Source organism: Elgaria multicarinata, chromosome 23 (genome assembly GCF_023053635.1).
Source record: "Elgaria multicarinata webbii isolate HBS135686 ecotype San Diego chromosome 23, rElgMul1.1.pri, whole genome shotgun sequence".
NCBI classification, from domain to species: Eukaryota; Metazoa; Chordata; class Lepidosauria; order Squamata; family Anguidae; genus Elgaria; species Elgaria multicarinata.
The window spans coordinates 2,692,054-2,715,699 of NC_086193.1; the positions used below are offsets into that span (position 1 = coordinate 2,692,054).

Consider the following 23,646-nt stretch of genomic DNA (forward strand, 5'->3'; position numbering starts at 1 on the left):
TTTTCCTGTCCGCCAACTTTTTCCATTCCCCCGACCCAACAGGCCGTCAACATTCCACGGCTATGGAGCACGCTCAATCTTCAAGGGGGGTGGCAGCTTGCGGGGGACAATTGGACTCCCCATACTTTCCTTGGGGCAGGGATGCAAAAAAAACCAGCCCATGGGCCAAAACTAATCTGCAGAGGCCCATGGTTGCCTCTTTTGTGGGTCCCGCCCCCTTGGCCACACGTCCTTCCCAAGCCCTGGAGGGAGGGGGATCCCTTCCTGTTATTTCCAATCACAAATTGGAGATAACAAGGGCAATTCCCTAGCAGACAAGAGGCAGGTGAAACCAGGTGAGTTCCCTTCACTCATGCACAGCAAAGGAGAACCAGGTCGGGGTGGCATGACCAAAGACAAGACACAGCCCAAGACACAAAATGCAAGGCAAACTTGGGGTCAGTCCCTGACGCCCAGCTTTAACCAACCTCGCAGGATTGTCGTGAGGATGAAACGGAGAGGAGAAAGTCCATGGAAGCCACCTTTAGGCTCCTGGCAAGAGAGGAAAAGACGGGAGGTGAATGTAACAAATAAATAAATGATTTTAGCCATCACAGCTACCGAAATCCTACAATAGGACTACCCAAAGCTCCAAAAATCAGTCTTACATCCCCTCTCCAAATCATCAAACCTCGCATTCGTCGCTGCGTCTTGTAGCAGGGAGTTCCGCAGACCGTGCAAAGCAGGACTTTCATTGGCCTTTGTCGAGAGAGTTATAGGGGGGCAGGGGAGTTATTTCCGTCCCAACCCTGCATAATTCTGTAAGCTTCTGTCTCACTGCGCCCACTCCCCTGAGGGCACAATGTTATGCATATTTAGGCAGGAGAAAAGAGAGAGCCATAGCTGGCCGGGGAATGCTGAGGGTTGTAGGACATAGAATTTCACCCTTAGTCTTTTTTATTATTATTATTTCCATTCAACAAAAAGGACTTTAGAGAAGTGCAATCTCTTTTTTAAATATTCCTTTTTATTGTAAATTTCAGCAAAACAGATCACAACAAAAGTGAATAGATAAGATACCTACATGCGTTAAATAATGTCCATTTCAACGGGCTACTACACCATTCTAGAAAAAGTGGATTATACACAAACGTCAACCAAAGTACAGTCCCAATGTCTGCCTGCAGTTTAGCTAGAAATCAAAAGTGGGCACCGGAAAATTTGCCTTCTACTCCCAAATCTGCACGGGGTCAGACTTCTGTATATGCCCCGGAGCTCTCTTGTTGGATGGTTGGTTTTATCATAATATAAACACGCAAACACAACCTTTTTTCTTCTTCTTCACCATACATGGAAGATTTTCGGGATTTCAAATTATAATCCTGGTCTTTTTGAAACTAGATCGCATTATTATTATTATTATTATTATTATTATTATTATTATTATTATTGCTTACCCTACCCTGTGCCTGTTTGCATTCTCTTCCCCTCCTTATTGTTTTACTATGATTTTATTAGATTATAAGCCTATGCAGCAGAGTCTTGCTATTTACTGTTTTACTCTGTACAGCACCATGTACATTGATGGTGCTATATAAATAATAATAATAATAATAATAATAATAATAATAATAATAATAATAATAATAATAATAATAATAATAATATTCCCCCAGGCGCGCGTTCCCACGACCACCTCCAACCCACGTGTAGCGAGAGGAAATTATTTATTTATTCATTGCCTTTTGTAACGAGTTCGCGGAGCAGCGTTCCATCGCTCCCCATTGGCTGCAGCGGAGTCCTCCCCTCAGCTGATTGGCTATGACGCGCTGCAATGTAGCTAAATTCCCGCATCCAAAGTTCTCACCACGCCCCACTCCTGGGTGTGGATCAGTCGCCCAGCAGGCGTAAGAGGCAGCGTGGTCGTTTTATTACCCCGAGGTAAGTGGAAAGTGGGTGCGTGGTTGTGTTTTTAATGATTTAAAGGAGAAGATCATATGCAATTGAGGAGGGGGGGGTGCTGGGAAACCAATTCTCCCAGATTGCAATGCGGGGAGGGGCGAGTTATTGAAACTGACTCCAGTTTTTGTCAGTGGCTCCGATTCCGGTGGGGCTGCGAATCCATTCCGGTTTTTAATCAGAACCGGCCACAACTCCGAAGGAACTATCCAAGGTGCGGGTAGTCAGTCTCCAAAACGAGTTCAGCATTTGGAAATCTCCTTCGGAGTTCTGGCTGGTTCGGAATGAAACCCGGAATCGGATTCGCAGCCCCACCGGAATCGGAGCCACCAGCCTGCGCTGGATTTTGTGGAGCGGGGCCGGATTTGCTTCTGCTAATGGGGGCTTCGTTTGTGGGGTCGGTACCTACACGGCTGTAACTTCAGACTGGGAAATCTTTCTGCTCCCTCCTTGAGGAACAAAAGTTAGAAAATTGAGTTCTTTATTTAATTAAAAAACCAAACACCCAACCCTTAAACCAACTTTTTAATGATCATTACAAATCTCCTGACGTCTTCACACGTCTACTCAGAAGTAAACCCCGTGAGTTCAAAGGAACTCACTCCCAGGAAATTGCGTGGAGGAAGGCAACTGGAAAAGGCCAATATTGATTGATTGATAATCCACTGCTTTAGACTCTATTGTGTCTGCTGCAACAGATTAACACGTGGATTTCCCGACCTCTTAGAAATTGACACTGTTAAAAAGGTCCCCCGGATCCTCTGTGAAAGTTCTGGAAATGTTTCCAAACTCAGAAATCACAAACAACGAAGGAAGATGGATGCATATAAATATATAACACACAGTCACGTTGTGTGTGGGTGGCTGGGTGTGTGGGTCTGCCTTTTTAATCAACGGCAGGTCCAACACTACAATCCTATATAGGCCTACTCAGAAGCAAGCCCCATTGAATTCCATGGGACTTACTCCCAGGTAAGTGTGTGGGATTGCAGCCTTAAAAGTACTGTTGGTTCTTTCTAGAAGGCCTTTGCTTAAATATCTGCTGTTCCTGTTTCTTTGCAGGTATACACGTTGTGTTTCTAGGGTTTTTGATTCCGAGTCTTGGTGTTTTAACAAACTTTTTTTGCCTGTCCTTTGTGCATTGAGGACATGTGAAAACACATCAGAATGAATTCACCTCTCTCCACTGCATTCCAGGCGTACAATCAAGTCTCTTTTGAGTATCTTTTTGTTTTAAAGTAAAACTAAACTTAAGACAAAGCACTTTGCAGCATTGTGGCAAGTTAATGGTTAATGGCTTATTATTATTATTATTATTATTATCATTTCTATACGGTGTATCACAGTGCAAAGATAATAAAATACAGCGAGGAATACAGCATAAAAATGTTAACGTACAAAATTTTAAACAATTTAGAGCGTTGAAAACAGTTTCAAATACAATATTAGACAAATTTAGACTACTGTATACGCCCGTTATATATTCCATTAAATGCCTAGGATAAGAAATTACCAGGACAATAAGGGTGCAATCCTATGCGTGCTTAGATAGGACAAAAGTCCTACAATTCCCATGACGTCCCCAGAGTTATAGGATTTGTTTCCTGTCTAAACATGCCTAAGATTGCACCCTAAATCGATAACGCTGAGTGCTTTTATGTCCATGTAAATTGGAAACCTGTTTTCAACTCCCTTCTGTTAAAACCAATGGAATTTATGCATGAACAATTTGCCCTGTATTCATTACGCCCAAAGTGGCATACATGTTTTTTATCCTCACAACAACCCTGTGAGGTGGGTCAGGCTGAGAGTCAAGGGCTGGCCCAAAGCGGGGACCTGAATCCGGGTCTCCCGAGTCGCAGTCCAGAACTCTAACCACTACCCCAGACTGTCTCTTGGTGTTGATTTGACCTTGAGAATTTAACCAAGTGTTCTCTTCCGCTGTTCGTTAGATCAACTGAAAGCTTGTAAAATTTAAAAGGCCTTGCAAACCTGTATCCTATTTAACTACTCTTCTTCTTTTTTTAAAAAAAGAATTTGGCTAATAAAGTGGTGTGAAGTCTGTGGCCTTCCTGATGTGCGTGTACCCCAACTCCCATCATCCCTGCCCTTGCTGGCTAGGGCTGATGGGAGTTGGAGTCCAGCCACATTAGAGGACTTCAGGCTCTACCCCCTGAACTGGATATTGTATATAATCTGTTTTTATGGTTTTAATTTTTGTATATCGGTTTTTAATGTTCAGGTTTTAAATCTTTGCAAACTGGCCAGAGAGCTTTGACTATGGGGCGGTATATAAATGTAAATAATAATAATAATAATAATAATCAGGTGATTGGTAATCTCTGGCTCAGCCACAGGGTGTATTGCAGTTCTCAGATCTGGGATGTTATGTTGTGGGTTTTCCATCTGGGCTACTGTGTGAACAGAATGATGGGCTATCATTCTGAATAAAACGGCCAGTATCATAAAACTGCTCTTATACAAATCTATGGTGCGACCACACTTAGAATACCATGTCCAGTTCTGGTCACCACACCTAGAAAAGGATATTATAGAGCTAGAAAAAGTGCAGCAAAGGGCAACGAAAATGATGAAGGGGCTGGAGCATCTCCCCTAGGAGGGAAGGTTACATCAACATTTGGGATTGTTTAGCTCGGGGGAAAAAGGAGGCTGAGGGGAGACATGATAGAGGTGTACAAAATTATGCATGGGGCGGAGAATGTGGAGAGAGAGACATTTTTCTCCCTCTCGCAAAATACTAGAGCCCAAGGGGTCATCACACAGCGCAGAGTTAAATTATGGAACTCACTGCCACAAGATGTCATGATGGCCACCAATTTGGATGGCTTTAAAAGGGGGTTGGATCAATTCCTGGAGGCAAAGGCTATCAATGGCTACTAGCCCTGATGGTTGTGGGCTATCTCCAGTATTCGAGGCAGTAAGGCTGTGTGCACCAGTTGCTGGGGAACATGGGTGGGAGGGTGCTGTTGCACCATGTCCTGCTTTGTTGGTCCCTGGCCAACGGCTGGTTGGCCACTGTGTGAACCGAGTGCTGGACTAGATGGACCCTTGGTCTGATCCAGCATCAGGGCTTTTGTGATGCGCTTACGTTCTTAGATGAAAAAGAGTTGGGTGAAGGGACAAGGAAGCAGGGCCGTAATGAAGGGGTGTAGAATGTCTTTTTAGGGGTTCTCCTTTGACCCTCCAGAAGGTCACACCTTTCCCGCCCCAAACGCTGACCTTTCGTTGGTTTCCGAATTTTTGCGGTTTCCCCCACCTTCTAAAAGTATGAAATGCCGCTCCTAAGTCTTCATTACCGGCAGGAAAATCTCGAAGCTAAACCATGCTGGTATTTTGGCCCCGCCCTTTCGGCACCGGCCCCACCCACGGGACGCACGCCCTGAGGACTTCGCTGAAGATGGATCCAGCCTTCGGGCCGAAAGCGGTTCTGCACCGTCATGAGCCATTGGCGGAAACGGAACGGGCAGCTTAGGTAGCTACAAAACACCCCGCGGCTGAGAAACAGCCTGGAGGTATCAGCCAAACAGGCTCAGGTCCGTCCCAGGAATTCCCTTTCCCCCACTGGGCTGCTTGCCACGGGCACGGAAAAGGGCGTACTCATTTCGAGAGAACAGCGTGCCGGAAAGGTCAACCTCTGAGCACACACAGGCCCACGGCAATGCAAGTGCCGTCATGTTTGTGCAAGAGAGAGAGAGAGAGAGAGAGGCCCTGTTCAGAAGACACCTTAAACCATGGCTTTAACCATGGTGGTTAAGCCAAAAAAGCCAGGCTGTGTTCAGAAGACACCTTAAACCATGGCTTTAACCATGGTGGTTAAGCCAGAAAACCAGGCTGTGTTCAGAAGACACCTTAAACCACGGCTTTAACCATGGTGGTTAAGCCAAAAAGCCAGGCTGTGTTCAGAAGACACCTTAAACCACGGCTTTAAGTATGGTGAATAAAGCAAAAAGACTTATTCACCATCCAACGCCCTGCTCAATGCAGGAATCAACCCCCTGCTCAATGCAGAATTCTACCCTGTCTCTGAGCTGTTCAATTATTCCTGATACATTGCAGCATTGCCCATTGCAGCAATATACCGGAACCAACTCCGTCAGGCATAAGGAATAAAGAACAACCGTGCTGGATTAGACCAAGGCAATCCAGCCCATCAGAACATAAGAATATCAGAAGAGCCCTGCTGGATCAGACTGAGGATCCATCTAGTCCATCACTCTATGCACACAGTGGCCAACCAGCCATTGGCCAGGGATGAACAAGCAGGACATGGTGCAAACTTTCTCTTCCTCCTCCTCCTCATCTTCTTCTCTTCCTTCTCCTTCTCCTTAAGAACATCAGAAGTGCCCTGATGCTGGATCAGACCAAGGGTCCATCTAGTCCATCACTCTGTGCACACAGTGGCCAACCAGCCATTGGCCAGGGATGAACAAGCAGGACATGGTGCAACAGCACCCTCCCACCCATGTTCCCCAGCAACTGGTGCACGTAGGCTTACTGCCTCGAATACTGGAGGTAGCACACAACCATCAAGGCTAGTAGCCATTGATAGCCTTTGCCTCCAGGAATTGATCCAACCCCCTTTTAAAGCCATCCAAATTGGTGGCCATCACGACATCTTGTGGTAGTGAGTTCCATAATTTAACTCTGCGCTGTGTGAAGAAGTCCTTCCTTTTATTTGTCCTGAATCTCCCACCCATCAGCTTCATGGGATAAGGACCCCGTTGGGTTCTAGTATTATGGGAGAGGGAGAAAAACTTCTCTCTCTCTCTGCACATTTTCCACACCAAGCATCATTTTGCACATGGAGATGTGGTTTATTAAAATTTACCAATGTGTTTCTGACCCAAAAGGTCCTTCCTCAGGGTAATTCAAACAAAAGTCAGATATCCATTCTCTTAGCACAGTCTCCTATGCTCAGACCCATTGAGGGGGGTGATGTACAAAACTTGGATCATCACCAAAGGATCAGTGGTTGGGGGGTGGGGGTGGCATGGCTTATTGGGTCCACCAGAGGGCCAAATTTTCCATCCCCGTTAGAGGCGATCTTCTGGGCGCTGCCCCGTCAGACTGGTTTTCTCCTGGGCCAGCCTGCGATCTCGGATACAAATCTCTCACTGGCCTCTGAGTGTTTCTTTCCAAATCCCCCAATAGAACTCAGGACAGGTATGCCTTGAGCCCCGTAATGGAATAAGCCAGCAATTGTGTGTGTGTGGGGGGGGGGGGGGAATGTCTGGTAAAATGGAGCAGATTTGGGAGGGATTTGCTCGAATTAGAGAGAGGATTTGTATTTGGACACCATTCACGGTCCCAATGCAGTGCGTCACACTGCATTGGCTTAAGATGGGCTGGCGCGTTAACTCAGCAGTCGCTTCGGATGCCGATCTTTATCGCCTGCTTAATGGGGTGCAGGAGGACTAAAATGACTTTTATTTACTGTAAAGAGCACGCGGCGGAGAGAAGATGCCGAAATACCAAAAGGGGAGTTTGCAATCAGAAGGTTTTCCAAGGCAGATGTGGATAATCTCAACACCAGGTGCCAAATTTGGCTCGCCTTGGGTCCCAATCCAGCCCTCTGAAATTCTCCAGAGGGCCCCACCCCTTTCCCCCCAACCGCCAATCGTCTCTGGGCTTCCTGGCTTCTGTGCAGTTTTTTTCCCCGTTCAAAAAAAACCCACGATTTGGTGATGAAGTGAGTTTCCTGTACTGAGAAGTCAGGGGTTGGACTAAATGACCTCCTGAGACCCCTTCTAACTCTTAAAAAAAAAAACACTATCCAGGAAACTAGTCCACTTGGCCTTCAAACAGTGTCCCAGGAATTCTGGAATTTTTCGGAGGCTTGTCTTGCAGGTGGGGTGTGGTGTGGTGGGGAGGTTCCCCGAAAAGAGCAATCTCCCACCACTGCCGATATTCCCCTGTAATGAGAATTCCCTGTGTTTTTTTTGGGGGGGGGGGGGCACGTTAGGTGTCTTTGAGGAGGACTCCAATTTGGGGACTGATGCATCATTCGGGGAGGCTGCAAATGGAATGACCGGGAAGAGGGCTGAATTTCCCCCCAAAGCTGTTGTGGGGGACATGTCCCCAATTTAGCTCCGCTTGGAGCAGAGCTTCTATTTGGGCCTGTCCTGGTTGGCATGGCCGGCAATTGCTGAGACCCACATCCCAACTGGGGGCCCACAACCAGACCAGGGCTCTACTATTGCTTCTGGCTGTTGCTACTTGTTTCACCCACCCTCTGGCCCACAGAGATGAGCTAGTGCCTATGGGAAGCCCCCTCAAAACCCTGAACCAGGACATAGCTAGGCGCCGTCTTTTTTTTCTCCTGCAACGATGCTGCAACCCGATGCTCTTCCAAGGTATACTACCTTGGGATTTTGAGGTTCTGCTTCAGTAAATTAGCCGTTGATAAACCTGTTTTAGCTGAGTTCATGCAACTTTTTCTCTTCTTTTTTTTTTAAGACCTCCTGTTGTGGTGTCCGTCACGGTATCAAGTGTCGTGGAGTTCCGTAGGTGCCGCCGTGGGAAGACGCATCAACTCCTGACGAGTCTTTTTCTCTCTTAGTTGCGCCATGTCATCAGAAGAAAACAGCGTGGAGAACCAGACTGCTCCCACGAGCCAAGAACCTGAACAACAGGTATGTGGACATGAGTCTCACTCTCTGAGTCTGACCTTAGCAAGAGGCTGGTAAATCCATCTTTTATCACTCAATTTGTTGGATTTTCACACCTTAACATTTGCCCGTTCCTATTTGCGCATCTATCTGCAAACTTCAACATGCACAAGAATTCGTACATGAATTTGTCCGCATCTCACTGAGCACCTGCATTTTGGGGTACACAGTTTAATGCACTTTAAAAAAAAACATACATATTCCCCCACACATAGGCTAAAATGGTTTTTCTGCACACTTTTTCTTGATATACGATTTTTGTGTGTGTGCGATTTTTTTAATTGCAAGGTTGGCACTCAGTGTTCGGGGAAAACATAGATTTCAGAGCTCAACTGCGTTCTTGTTTCAGAGAGTGCAGGCCTACCCAGATGAATTTTAAACCTAAGAATTTTAAGCTGTTGTGGTTGTTATTTTAATGTTGTACCGGTTTTATTTCTGTCCCTCTTTTTCAAGTGGGCAATAAGAGACAGTGTGGTGTAGTGGTTAGAGCACTGGACCGTGGACTCAGGAGATCCATGTTCAAATCCTGCGTGACTTTGGGCCAATCACTGACTTTCAGCCTAACCTACCAAACAGTGTGGTGTAGTGGTTAGAGCATTGGACCGTGGACTAGATAGAAGGGATAGGAGGAAGACCATGTAAGCTGCCTCACAAGAGGGGGAAAAAGCTGGGATAAAAATGTACTAATAAATAAAATAAAATGCAACCTTTTTATACCTTTCTTATTTGGGGGAAGGAGAGGAGACCTTCTCCCCCAGCAGTGCTGAGGGGTGGAACACGTCCCCTGCGGTATTTTTTCCCCATGAGAACATTTCTCATGTTGTGTTCCATTTTATTATTTTTTTGCTTTCCTTGGCAGACCACCAGCATCCCCTCAATGCTGGTACCTCCCTGTCTCATGTCCTGGTTGCTTATGTCTCGAGTCCTGTTGGCACTCAGCACTCGAGTTCGGTATTAGAAGGAGCGCTACGCACCCAACGTATAACCCTTCCCTTTTGTGTTTCTCTTCCTTCACTCGCCAGAATGTGGTCAGCCGGGTAGCCAGCCTGCCGCTGGTTAGCTCTACCTACGACATGGTCTCTGCCGCCTACACCTCCACGAAAGAGACCCACCCCTACCTCAAGTCCGTCTGCGACGTGGCAGAGAAAGGGGTGAAAACCATCGTGGCCGTGGCCACAAGCAGCGCCCAGCCTCTCTTGACCAAGCTGGAGCCTCAAAGTGGGTGAACGCAGCTTTATCCTCGGTCTTGTGTATTAGGAGTGGGGGGGGAGCAAGCCGTCAGCAAGTCCCGGAGGTCTGGGCCTGGCCTCTCCAATTCTGTGAGGAACCGGCACAGATATTGGACATTCAGGTTCGGCAGCGGTCGCTCTCTTTCGCACGGTTATATTCTACTTTTTGCTGTCTGCAGGGCACCGGCCAGCCTTGTCCAAATATAAAGCTATTGCCAAAACATCTGCATGCCATTCTTACATTTCTACGTGCTTCTTTGCAAAATACTCTGTTGACAGCAACTAACTAACTCGCTCACTCTCTCTCTCTCCTTCTCCAGTTGCAACGGCTAATGAATATGCCTGCAAAGGCCTGGATAAACTGGAGGAGAAACTGCCCATTTTGCAACGGCCCTCTGAGACGGTTAGTACAGCACAAACACAACTGCACCTACTTTACTACTAGTAGTAGTCCCACCTTTCAAGTTGTTCCCCCCTCTTATGACAGCCCACCATTAGTAAGGCAATGGTATAAAGGGACTAAAAGCTATTAAAACAATAAAATAAGCAAGCAGATTCCGGCTGGACATCAGGAAAAACGTCCTGACTGTTAGAGCAGTGCGACGGTGGAATCAGTTGCCTAGGGAGGTTGTGGGCTCTCCCACACTGGAGGCCTTCAAGAGGCAGCTGGACAAGCATCTGTCAGGGATGCTTTAGGGTGGATTCCTGCATTGAGCAGGGGGTTGGACTCGATGGCCTTGTAGGCCCCTTCCAACTCTGCTGTTCTATGACTCTATGATTCTATTAAAATTACAGCAGCAGAGAAAACCGTGATTAAAACACAGAGCCCGAAATCACGCCAAAGCGGACTGGAATAAAGTGGGGTTTTTTTCATGGCTGTTCTGAAAGCCATTAAAGGCATACACTTCTGGTAGGGTGCCCCCCCCACCCCCCGCGCACACACATGCCATGTGCACCTCATACGTGCCCACAGTGCAAATACCACTTTTTCTTTCTTTTTAAGCCAAGCCATAGGTCTGCGCTACAGAATTTCTTAACAACCGTGGATTATTATTATTATTATTTTAGAAAACAACTTTGGAAAAAGTAGTTCGTAAGCGTGTGTGTGTTTTAAAGGGACCCAAAGAGCAATAGGTTAAGCCAAATAGGTGTTTTAATTCACAGTAATAAACATTGTCAACGCATTTCCAGCCACTTATAGGCCTTTCCGGGAAATTCAGCATTTTTTGTGTTCGCGCCAGGGACTGGAGTTTGAAGAGTCTGTGACCGGGCCTGTTCCCCTTAGGCTGGGGGAAGGAGTTTCAGGCGATCAATCCGAATCAGATTCTGAAGCAGAAGAGACGGCACCAGAAACATACCAGGCTACACAGGGAGAAGGGGAGGTGATTCCCACGGGCTCGTCACCAGCTGGGGATGAACCTTCGCCAGACCTTATCACTGAAAACATTAACAACCCACAGTCTGTGGGAAATCAGTATTCTTCAGACGGGGAGGTCACTTCAGGGCTGGCTGATCCTAGAGTCTGCCGCAGACTCAAAACGAGCAGAGCTAAATGTAGGTGAGAGAAAGTCAGCCTGGCTAGCTTCTCGCCAATGGCTTCCTCAGAACCAGCCTCCTTGAAGTTAAAGCGTCCTGGGAAAAGGCTTCCCCTTTGTCTTGAAAGGACATTTGTCTCTCTTAGTTTGCATAGTTTTGCCCAGAGGAATTTCCTAGACGTTGGACTCTCTTCAGGTGGGAAAAGGTGTTTATTGCCTGAATAAAGCTTTGTGGATTATGTGGCAGACGTCTTTATTGGGAGGTTTTTGGAAACACGACAGAAGTTTCCAAAACGTGGTCGCACTGGGTTTCCCTGAAGGAGGACCTTCAAGTGGTCTGAAACACATTGGAGTTGTTCATTATGACAACATCAAACATCTCTTTTGCTTATCCCATTGCTTGTGGGCTTTCTCATTTTGTCGGGTTTTGAAAGGATCCTTTTTCGGGAACAAAATGTCAGGATCGAAGGGACGCAGGCCCTTGCCTTGTATTCATGCACGGCTTCTCATCTTTGCTCTCCTGACTTTCCAGGTGGTGGCGGACACGAAGGAGCTCGTCTCCACCAAAGTGACGGGCGCCCGGGACGCCGTCTCCAGCACCGTCAACAGCACCAAGGGAGCCGTGACCAGCAGCGTCACCGGCATGATGGGCCTGGCCAAGGGGGCCGTGCAGGGCAGCGTGGAGATGACCCGGTCGGTGGTGGCCGGCGGCGTGAACACGGTCATGGGCTCCAGAGTTGGACAGATGGTGGCGACGGGTGTGGATGCGGTGCTAGGCACCTCCGAGAAGCTGGTGGATCATTACCTCCCAATGACGGATCAAGAGTTGGGTGCGTATACTTCTCCCTGAGTGGACTCCTTTTTGTCAGCTAGCTCAGTCTTTTCTCCCCACCCCGACCGGAATATTTATTTATTTATTTATTTATTACATTTATATCCTGCCCCATAGCCGAAGCTCTCTGGGCGGTTTACAGAAGTTCAAAAGTATACAAAATTTAAAACCATCAAAAATATAAAAACAACAGTATCCATTTAATCAACAACAGTTCTGGGGTCCATTAAAAACAAGCAAACTTAGCATCTGTTGTTAAAATGCTGTTAAACGCCTGGGAGAGGAGAAAAGTCTTGACCTGGCGCTGAAAAGATAACAATGTTGGTGCCAGGCGAGCCTCGTCGGGGAGATCATTCCATAATTGGGGGGGCCACCACTGAAAAGGCCCTGTCCCTTGTTGCCATCTTCCGAGCTTCCCTCGGAGTAAGCACTCGGAGGAGGACCTTAGATGTTGAGCGCAGTGTACAGGTAGGTTCATGTCGGGAGAGGCGTTCCATCAGGTATTGCGGTCCCAAGCCGTGTAGGGCTTTATAGGTTAAAACCAGCACCTTGAATCGGGCTCGGAAACTTATAGGCAGCCAATGTTCTTATATGTTTGTACCTTCTGGTTCCAGTTGTCAATCTGGCCGCTGCATTTTGCACAAGCTGCAGCTTCCAAATATGTCAGGACTACAGCTCCCATCAACCCAGGCCAGCATGCTGGGAATGATTGCCCAATGCATCTGGGAGGGCAACAGGTTGGAGGATGTTTGAGCAAGCGGAGTACCTTGCCAGGATCCTATTTCAAGGATGCTCTTTGGGGCGTGTTCTAGGGGTGGGTGTCACACAAAATACCGGCACCTTGTAGCTCCAAGCTCTTACGGCCCTTGCGAGAGGCTTTTTGGAATGATAGGAAATGGCGCAAACGCAGGGTTCCACTAAGCAGTGTGGTGTAGTGGTTCGAGAGTTGGACTGGGAGTCAGGAGATCCGGGTTCTAATCCCCACTTGGCCATGAAAATCCACTGGGTGACTTTGGGCCAGTCACAGACACTCAGCCCAGCGTGTTCAGAGGAGGGCAACCAGGATGATCAGGGGAATGGAAACAAAGCCCTATGAAGAGAGACTGAAAGAATTGGGCAGGTTGAGCCTGGAGAAGAGAAGATTGAGGGGAGACATGAGAGCACTCTTCAAATACTTGAAAGGTTGTCACACAGAGGAGGGCCAGGATCTCTTCTCGATGCTCCCAGAGTGCAGCACACGGAATAATGGGCTCAAGTTACAGGAAGCCAGATTCCAGCTGGACATCAGGAAAAACTTCCTGACTGTTAGAGCAGTATGACAATGGAACCAGTGACCTAGGGAGGTTGTGGGCTCTCCCACACTAGAGGCCTTCAAGAGGCAGCTGGACAAGCATCTGTCAGGGATGCTTTAGGGTGGATTCCTGCATTGAGCAGGGGGTTGGACTCAATGGCCTTGTAGGCCCCTTCCAACTCTGCTTTTCTATGATTCTACATCACAGGGTGGTTGTTGTGAGGATAAAACGGAGAAGAGGAAGATTATGAAGGCCGCCTTGAGTTTCTTAAGGGGGAAGAAAAGTGGGATATAAATGCAATAATAAATAAATAAATAGTCCGTGTTGGGAGAAAGAAGGTGGAGCTAAGGGAAATGGGTGTGGCCATTGGTGGTAACCTGGAAGACCAGATAGGGGTCCAAGATTACCTTGGTATTTTGGGGGGGGGGGATGTCCCGCCCACCATTCATCACAGCGTTTCTCCAAAATTGGCTTGGCACTCGTGCGCTAAACCATTTCTCTCTCTCTCTCTTTCTCTCTCTCTCTCTCTCAGCCGAATTGGCCACCTCTGTGGAGGGCTTTGAGATGGCCACCGTAGAGCAGCAGAAAGAGCGACGCAGCTATTTCGTGCGCCTGGGGTCTCTCTCCAGTAAGCTCCGTCAGCGGGCCTACCAACACTCCCTGGCCAAGCTGAAAGACGCCAAGCAAGGCACCCAGGACGTCCTTTCGCAGCTCCACCAAACCATCGTGCTGGTAAGCCGGGGGTGCTAAAAGCTCCTTATTCCACCCTCTACACCAGCCTTCCTCAACCTGGGGCGCTCCAGATGTGTTGGACTACAACTCCCAGAATGCCCCAGCCGGGGCATTCTGGGAGATGCAGTCCAACACATCTGGAGCGCCCCAGGTTGAGGAAGGCTGCTCTTCACATTGAACTCCTCAACCGGGCTCTGAATCTTCATTCCTGGCTGTCGCTCGCCAGCCATTGGTGGAGCTGCTGTGACGTCACGGAATGCTTCACGAGCATTCCAGGGGAGAGGCGTCAGCGGTGGAACAGGGCTGTTTCCTTGAGGAACGCTTGAGCTGGCTTGATTCAGGGCAGGAGGACCTTGAAATGGGGGGTCACTCAGAGCTGAGGGAGAAACGAGGGACGTACAGGTGCACGCTGCCATGTGAGCTCCTGAATATTTAACTGGAGATCTTTTTCTCTAAAAATCAAACTTCTGGTGGGTTTCCCTCTGGACCTTCTCTATCCCAGCCTTTTTTGTCCTTTTTATTTTTTGTCAGATTGAACATGTCAAACAGGGTGTGGACCAGAAACTACAGGGCGGTCAGGAGAAGCTACACCAGATGTGGCTGGACTGGAACCAGAAGCAAACTGGGAGGGATGAGGCCTTGGACTCATCGGTGCAGCCTGAGGTAGCCCGGCCCTCTCGCTTCCTCTGGTCGGGAGAGAAACCCCTTTTTGTTAAGACTGGTTTCTCCCAACCCTTGAAATGGGGGTGGGGGGCTCTCACTTGCCACATGGCTGAGAGCTTCTGCCCACTTGTAAATTCCTACTTTCTCACTCACCCTCATTCATCCTATTTTTGTTTTTTCCCTCCAAAGATTCTAGTCCCCATTGATGATGGAAACACTCAAGGAGGCGCGGGGGGGTGGGGTGGGGTGGGGATGGGGGGTGTCAATCACTGTAGGACAGGGGTAAGAACTGTGGGAGATTTGGAGCCCACTTAAACCACAAATACCCTGAGAGCCGCTGCACAGTCTGTGGGGTGCCCCATAAAAGGTGGGGAAGACCCCCAAATAAATTGGCGCTTTGCCGCCTCAAACCGCCCCGACGCGCTACGAAGATCAAATTTAGCTTGCTTGTCTTGTTTTATATTTATTTATTTTGTTTATTTATTGCATTTATATACCGCCCCACCGCCGAAGCTCTCTGGGCGGTTTACAACAGTTAAAAATGGTAAACGTTAAAAAGTATACAAAATTTAAAAAAAACATAAAAACCAACAGTATAAAAACAACAGCATCCATTTAAAAACAACAATTCTGGGGTCCATTAAAAACAAACTTAACGTTGTTAAATGCTGTTAAAATGCCTGGGGGAAGAGAAAAGCGTTGACCTGGCGCCAAAAAGATAACAACGTTGGTGCCAGGCGAGCCTAATCGGGGAGATCATTCCATAATTGGGGGGCCACCACTGAGAAGGCCCTGTCCCTTGTTGCCATCCTCCGAGCTTCCCTCGGAGTAGGCACTCGGAGGAGGACCTTAGATGTTGAGCGCAGTGTACGGGTAGGTTCATGTCGGGAGAGGCGTTCCATCAGGTATTGCGGTCCCAAGCCATGTAGGGCTTTATAGGTTAAGACCAGCACCTTGAATTGGGCTCGGAAACGTATAGGCAGCCAATGCAAGCGGGCCAGAATCGATGTTATATGCTCAAACCTCCCTGTTCCAGCTTGCAAGCTAAGGATAAAATCCAGCAGAAGGCCTCTTTGGAGTCAACCCATTGAAATGAATGAGGGTTAAGTTAGTCCCATTCATTTCAACGGATCTAATCTAAGTCGGGCTTGTGTTGGGTTTTACCCCAAATTTGGCCCTTTTAGCACTCGATAGCAATGACGGTTCACTGAAACGGCCCCACGTAGCTTGCACGCAAGTGAAAGATGGTCTGTTTCACGCTCCTTAGTCGCTACGGATGCCATTTTGTTTCCCCAAAAAGGATATTGTGACACGCCGGCAGCCAAATGTCGCCCAAAGAAAGTTCCATGTCTTCGTATTTTACAGGTCGAGTCCCAGACTTTGGCCATGTTCCGGGGCCTCACCCATCAGCTTCAGCTGTCTTGCGTGACCCTCATGGCCAGCGTCCAAGGGCTTCCTGCCAGCATCCAGGAAAAAGTCCAGCAGGTCCGCCACACCGTGGAGGAGCTCCACTCTTCCTTCTCGGCCGCCAGCTCCTTCCAAGACGTGCCCAACGCCATCTTGCTCCAGAGCCGTGAACGGATCGCCAAGGCTCGGGGGTCTGTGGACGAGATGGTGGACTACGTGGTACAGAGCATCCCTCTTCCGTGGGTGGTGGGCCCCTTTGCCCCCAATCTGGTGGAACATCCTGAGGAGCTAAGCGTTGACAACGGGAAGGCCGGCGATGGCCTCCAAGCCCAGGAAAACCCCGACAAGAAACCTGGTAGCCCGCAACAGGAATCCTCTGAGCCGAAGAAGGATCCTTAAGAGCGTCTCCGGGTTTCAAAAATGTCTGATGGCTCCTAAGAACTCTTGCGAGAGGGTCTTCAGCATTCTCGCAGAACAGCAGTTCCCAGAAACATCGGAGGGAGCCCAGGTTGAACGACACCTGTCTTGTTTTAGATGTGCCTTTATAGAACCTTGCTGGCGTTGTGTATCCGTAGGAATAGGGCGGTTGTAAACATAACATAAACTGTGCCTCTAGACCAGCCTTCCTCAACCTGGGGCGCTCCAGATGTGTTGGACTGCATCTCCCAGAATCCCCCAGCCAGCTGGCTGGGGCATTCTGGGAGTTGTAGTCCAACACATCTGGAGCGCCCCAGGTTGAGGAAGGCTGCTCTAGACTAACATGGATGGTGGAAGCAGTGGTACCGGACCGAGATCTTTGTCGCCGACTAATTCTGCTCCTTCCAAAATGGATCCACCATCTTTTCTGGGTCACCCTGCAGCGCTTTCTCTCCCACGCTCGCTTTCCCTGAGGTTGCAATCCTTCGCACAGCACCCCGACGAATCTGGAAAGAGAAGGGCCATCGGAGTTCCTTTCCGCCATCGCCCTGTCGAAGGGCGTTTTAAAACCCCGCAAAACTTAGACTGCAACCTCAATTTTTCAGACCGAGATAAGAGGGTTTGGTTGACGTACCTAAACACGGGCTACTAAAACTTCTGGATTTATTGTTTGTGGAATGCTGCAGTCTTGCCTATGCTGAAAGCCTTTCATTTTTTAGGATACTAAAAAGGAAATCTTGCTCTAAAGTGGCCATCTTTAACCCCGGTGCCTGCAAGGTAACGTTGAACTACAGCACCCATTAAAACCCCAGCCATGTTTGCTGCAGTGATAGGAATTGTAGATCATGATGTTTGGAAAACACTAGGGCTGTGCACGGCCTCCCCGATTCTGAACCGATTCGGGTCAATCCGGTCCTCCCCCAATCCGGAGATCCGGAGGTCCGGATCGATATTGCGGACTGCGGCGACGGCGGACGGGGAGCCAGGTAAGCTCCCCTCCCCTCTTACCTGGCTCCGAAGTTTTGGAACGGTCTGTTCTGAACCGCTTCGGGTCAATCCAGACCTCCCCTGATCCTCTTCGGAACTGGGCTTAGGAGGTCTAGATCGGCCAGCTCTGCTTCAGATTCAGGGTTCCGTAACAGAGCAGAGCACACCCCTAGAGAACACCAGGGGTGGCCAGTCCAGATATTTTAGCCTACAATATCCCTGTATTCCGGTGCCCCGACATGGCTTTCAACTTTCACCAATTCCTCCACAGATTTTTCATGTTTTAACCCTTCCCACAGCCTTTGGGGATACAGTGTGACTATATTTCTCTATTTTTTCCCCTCCTCTTCACATGCTGTTGAAAAGACGCAACTGCAGCAGATGTGTTTTAGTTCCAGTACGGATCTCGCACAGGGCTCGGTAAAGGTGGGTTTTTTCTTGTTACTGAATCAACATCAGGCCAAGGGAAGAAGAGCCGGGCCGACCAGTCTCCTACAAGCGCCGGTAACATTTTGTACAACTGTAGAATGGCCAGTTTCTTTCATTCTTTTGTTCTTGTCTGAAATAAAAAATTCTTCTGAACTGCATCATAACGAGTTTGTTAAAAATCTCTGCCATCCTGGCATAAAAAAATCAGAGGCACCTCTCGTCCAACGTACCCAAAGGGGCCAGTCAGATTCCCCAGTTGGAAGCTTACAAGCTGGACATGAATGCAACAGCACCCTCCCGCCCATGTTCCCCAGCAACTGGTGTATGTAGGCTCAATGCCTCTGGTACTGGAGGTATCACATAGCCGTCTCCTCCAGAAATTTATCCAACCCCCTTTTTAAGGCCATCTAAATTGATATCCATCACTACCGCCCAGAAAGCTCTGGCTATTGGGCGGTATAGAAATGTGATAAATAAATAAATAAATAGAATAAAACGGGCAGGTCTCTGCCCCCTAAGAGCTTGCAGCCTTAAGCTTGAAGGGCAGCCTTTCCCCTAAACACACGGTCACGTAGGCCGGGACCATCTCAGCCAGTTTTCTCTGCAAGTTTTAGCTCCAGAAGCTATTTTCACAATGCTGGGGCCGTCTGGAGCGATGTGAAGGGGATGCCTCTGAGCATACGCAGAGTGCCTGTGGTACTATAGCAGGGGTAGGTGACGTAATGGTCTGCAGATGTTTTGAATTTCACCTCCCACCCAGCAGAGCCAGTGGTCAGGGATTATGGGAGCTATAGTCCAAAACTCTCCTGGATTAGAGTTCCTAAACCAGAGAAGGCACGCTATGTGTTATATTATGTAGGGTGACCCTATGAAAAGGAGGACAGGGCCCCTGTATCTTTACCAGTTGTATTGAAAAGGGAATTTCAGCAGGCATCATTTGTATGTATGGAGAACCTGGTGAAATTCCCTCTTCACCACAACAGTTAAAGCTGCAGGTGCCCTGCCCTCTTTTAAATCTAGTCACTCTAGTATAGCTCCTGCAGCTTTAACTGTTGTGATGAAGAGGAAATTTCACCAGGTACTGCATGCATACAAATGTCACCTGCTGAAATTCCCTTTTCTATGCAACTGTTAAAGATACAGGAGCCCTGTCCGCCTTTTCATACGGTCACCCTAATATTATGCTCTACTGCCACTTTGCTGCAGAATTTGGCAATCTGGCTAGACAACCAAAATGTTGCCGTGGAGGAAGCGGGACTCGAACCTGCCACTCCCGAAGGCTCGCCACCTAGGATTGTGCCCTCTGCTGGCGAAGCGGAGAAAATACTTTTCCGCAGCGCTTCTCACCCCTTCTCTTTGAAAGGGGGAGCGAAAGGAGCCGTCTGCGCATGCGCGAAGCGGAGAACTCAACACGTCTCCGCTCAGCACTCGGGAGCAGAGGAGAGAGGGGAGGGGCAGAGGAGAGAGAACCGCGCATGCGCAGAAAGAGAAGTTGTGGCCAATGCACAGAGGATTATGGGCAGTGTGGCATTTGGAAACTGAGTGGGTGGTGTAGTACATTGAAGGCTCTTTTTATGTGGGATGGGCTTTGCCATCTGTGCCCATTGCATGTTAAGGGTGTGTGTGTGGGGGTGGGGTATTTTTATTTATTTATTTACATATTTACAATTATTTTTATACTGCTCAATTATCTAAAGCAGATTCCAGAGTGGTGAACGTAAATATATATAAACACCAAAAGAAAGAAGATTCAGGAAGCAAATTAAAACTGTTCAATTTAAAAACAAAGGCTTCCTGGAACAGAGTTGTTTTCAGGAGGCGCCGGAAGAAGCCTAGTTTTGGCGCCTGCCTGACCTCCAGGGGCAGGGAGTTCCAAAGGGAAGGGGCCACCACGGTGAAGGCTGTAACCCTGATGGATTGCAATGATGCCATAGGTCCATGCAGAACCACTCAGAGCAATTCCCTAAGGACCTCAGTGACTGGGCAGGTTGGTAAGGGAGAAGGCGCTCTCTCAGGTATCCTGGTCCCAAGTTGTTTTGAGCTTTGTACACAAGTATCATAGAATCATAGAATAGCAGAGTTGGACGGGGCCTACAAGGCCATCTAGTCCAACCCCCTGCTCAATGCAGAAATCCACCCTAAAGCATCCCTGACAGATTCTATCTGTGGGAGCAGGTTGCTGGTTCTAGAAAGACTTTCCTTGGTCAGATCCAGAACAGAACATAAGAACACCCAAAGAGCCCTGCTGGATCAGACCAAGGGTCCATCCGGTTCAGCACGCCGGTTGGCCCCTGTGTGAACAGAACGCTGGACTCGATGGACCCTTGGTCTGATCCAGCAGGGATCTTTGGATGTTCTCAGATCCTATCTTGTCACCTGCCCACCTCTGCACTAAAGGATTATGGGGAAAGAGGGCAGCTGTCATCTTCGACGTTCACCTGGACTTCAGACCAGGCTTTTGTGTGGAGGTGGACTTTGCTCGGAGACGGAAGTGAGTCATCATCTAAAGGCGTCTCACAGTTGAAAGACACACAAGACCACACACACACACTCATTTCAGTCGGGTTTCAGGCCTGGTTTTGGCACAGAAACCGCCTTGGTCGCCCTGTATGATGACCTACGTCGGGAGAAAGACAGGGGGAGTGTAACTCTGTTGATTCTCCTTGATCTCTCGATACCAGCGACCACGGCATCCTTCTGGAACGTCTGGCTGAGTTGGGAGTGGGGGGCACTGCATTGCAGTGGTTCCGCTCCTACTTGGCGGGTCAGATCCAGAAGGTGGTGCTTGGGGGACATTGCTCGGCCCTGTGATCTCTCCAGTATGGGGTTCCGCAGGGGTCGGTCTTGTCCCCCATGCTGCTTAACATGTACATGAAACCGTTGGGTGCGGTCATCCGGAGTTTTGGAGTGCGCTGTCATCAGTACGCTGACGACACGCAGCTCTACTTCTCCTTTTCATCTTTATCAGGTGAGGCTGTGGATGTGTTGAACCGGTGCCTGGCTGCGACAATGGACTGGTTTACTCCCCGGTAAGTGTGTATAGGATTGCAGCCTTCTGAGTATGAGTATATTATTTTATCTCTGGGTTTGTGTTTAGGCCTTTTTAAGTCTCGGTTCTTATTCTTTTCTCGGATTTATTCATTGCACAACTTGATCTTTTTGTTTTATTTTGTTATGTACCTGGCTGTTAGTCACTTTTCTGTCCATTTTACAGTTTTGGTGACAATTTGGAATAGCAAGCAAGCTTTCAGGTCTTACAGAACTCTTCTTCAGGCTGCGGAAGGTTTCTGGTGGACTCGAAAGCTCGCTCGCTATTTTGTGACGTTTCTGTCGGCCCTCATAAAACTTCTTTCAGTCCTGACATCCAGAAATCCCTGTAATAAAGGCATTGCTCTGTTCTGGTAAATAATAGTATAATAATGGTGTTTTAATTGTTGCTTCTTTTACTGTTTTAATTCTTACGTTCACCACTCCGGAATCTGTTTCAGGTATGGAACGGAATACAAATTTTGTAAATAAAGAAATGGTGAGTCAGGAGCGATACAGACAAGACAGCCAATGGCTTGAGCAACCTAGCTGTGCTAATACTGCTGCAGGGGTTTTATTCGCTTTTCTTTTTTACTCTCAGTCTCTTGTTTCAACCGGGAGCCCACAATGGCCTCATGCCTGGGCCCAGCCTGAAGGTCGCTTGGGAGTTTACTCGCGGTCAGCCTTGGAGAGGCAGACAATACCAGTCGGATCGCCGGCCCAGCCTTCAAGCTAAGGAATGGCATTTGGCCTCTTGGCGCATGATCTGCAAGCGCATGATCAAATTCTGTGGCGTCCACGCACCAAAAGCCCCTGCCCAAACATGTGGGCGCACGCACAAGGAAAGCCCTTTGGTGAAACTGAACCTCAGGTTGCCGTAAGAGGCTGAGCTCTGAGCCAGTTTTGAAGTAGTGCTTCTCAATTCAATTCAATCAATTCCTTTTATTACAGTCAACAGACCAATAAAACATATAAAAACATATAAAAACACATAATAAATATTTAAAATACATGAAATTAAAACAGAGTATGATTACATGAGCCTCCTTAAAGTTCTGTGCTAGAAGCAAAGGCGTAGATTGTCAGTTACACACATGTACCGTGTATGTGGTGAACCGTCTGTTCTCTTCTCTGTGTGGAAAAATGTGTCAGTTACACGCATGTGCCATGTATGTGGTGAACCCTCTGTCCTCTTCTCCATGTGGAAAAAGGTGCATCGTCAGTTACACGCATAGATTGTCAGTTACACACGTGTACCGTGTATATGGTAAACCCTCTGTCCTCTTCTCTTTGTGGAAAAATATGTGTCAGTTACACATGTGTGCCATGTATATGGTAAACCCTCTGTCCTCTTCTCCATATGGAAAAAGGTGCATCGTCAGTTACACACATGGATTGTCAATTACATGTGTGTACCGTGTACGTGGTAAACCCTCTGTCCTCTTCTCCATGTGGAAAAATATGCATCGTCAGTTACACACGTGTACCGGGTATGTGGTGAGCCCTCTGTCCTCTTCTCTTTGTGGAAAAATATGTGTCAGTTACACACATGTGCCATGTATGTGGTGAACCCTCTGTCCTCTTCTCCATGTGGAAAAATATGCATGTCAGTTACACACATAGATTGTCAGTTACACATGACGCCCGCTTGCTCCTGATTGCATCAATCGCGAAAGGGGAGCCACTCCGGAGTATGTGGTAAACCCTCTGTCCTCTTCTCTGTGTGGAAAAGTGTGTGTCAGTTACACACGTGTGCCATGTATGTGGTGAACCCTCTGCCCTCTTCTCCGTGTGGGAAAATGTGCATTGTTAGTGGCACATGCTTACCGTGTGTGTGCATGCGGTGGTGAACACTCTGTCTTTTCCTTCAAATCCCTCTGCAAACCCATCCTTTCCCGTGTGGACTTCGGCTTTCCCTGCTTTGCGCTGGGCCTCGTAACCCAATGGAGAAATAATTCCTTCCCTGTCTTTACCTCCTCCTCCTCCACCTTTCTGTCTATTTTAGATTGGAAGCTCCTTGAGGGCAGGGAACTAGAGCAAGAACAGCTGAAGGAAATGTATTTTCCCTCCTTCCCTGACAGAAACCACACCAGCAAAGGGCCGGCAACCCACGCCCGCTTTTCCAGCAAGCTCTACCAAGAGAATTTGACTTGCCCAGGGAACTTTTGTTGTTGCGGCTGGATTCGAACACAGATCTCCCGTACCCAGATTTTCGTTTCTTCCAAGCCTTGAAGCCGGGGACTTCCTTTGCATTGACCATTGATTTATTGAAGCCAGAGAGCCAAACTTCGAAGTTTATTCTATACGATTTGGGTTTGTGTTGACTTGATGTTATCTTTGTATTGATATCTTTGGTTAAATGTTTGTTTTGTGATAGACTGTTGTATATAAAGGCCTAATAAGTTATACTTGGGAAATGTAAACGAATACTAAAGAAAAGCGTCTCTGGGCATAAGTAGAGTGCACTTC

General features: G+C 48.1%; 1 protein-coding gene across 1 annotated transcript in view; it reads left to right on the forward strand.

Moving 5' to 3' along the window:
• The first annotated feature begins 1,852 nt into the window (after window positions 1-1,852).
• Window positions 1,853-23,646, forward strand: part of LOC134413178 (uncharacterized) — a 40,324-nt gene continuing 18,530 nt past the window's right edge. The window contains exons 1-10 of the mRNA XM_063147307.1: window positions 1,853-1,920; window positions 8,416-8,591; window positions 9,650-9,845; window positions 10,177-10,259; window positions 11,924-12,221; window positions 14,048-14,247; window positions 14,779-14,910; window positions 16,276-16,714; window positions 17,666-17,720; window positions 21,779-22,054. Coding sequence (XP_063003377.1) covers window positions 8,526-8,591; window positions 9,650-9,845; window positions 10,177-10,259; window positions 11,924-12,221; window positions 14,048-14,247; window positions 14,779-14,910; window positions 16,276-16,714; window positions 17,666-17,720; window positions 21,779-22,054 — 1,745 coding nt within the window. The 5' untranslated portion in view covers window positions 1,853-1,920; window positions 8,416-8,525. The remainder of the gene's footprint in view (window positions 1,921-8,415; window positions 8,592-9,649; window positions 9,846-10,176; window positions 10,260-11,923; window positions 12,222-14,047; window positions 14,248-14,778; window positions 14,911-16,275; window positions 16,715-17,665; window positions 17,721-21,778; window positions 22,055-23,646) is intronic.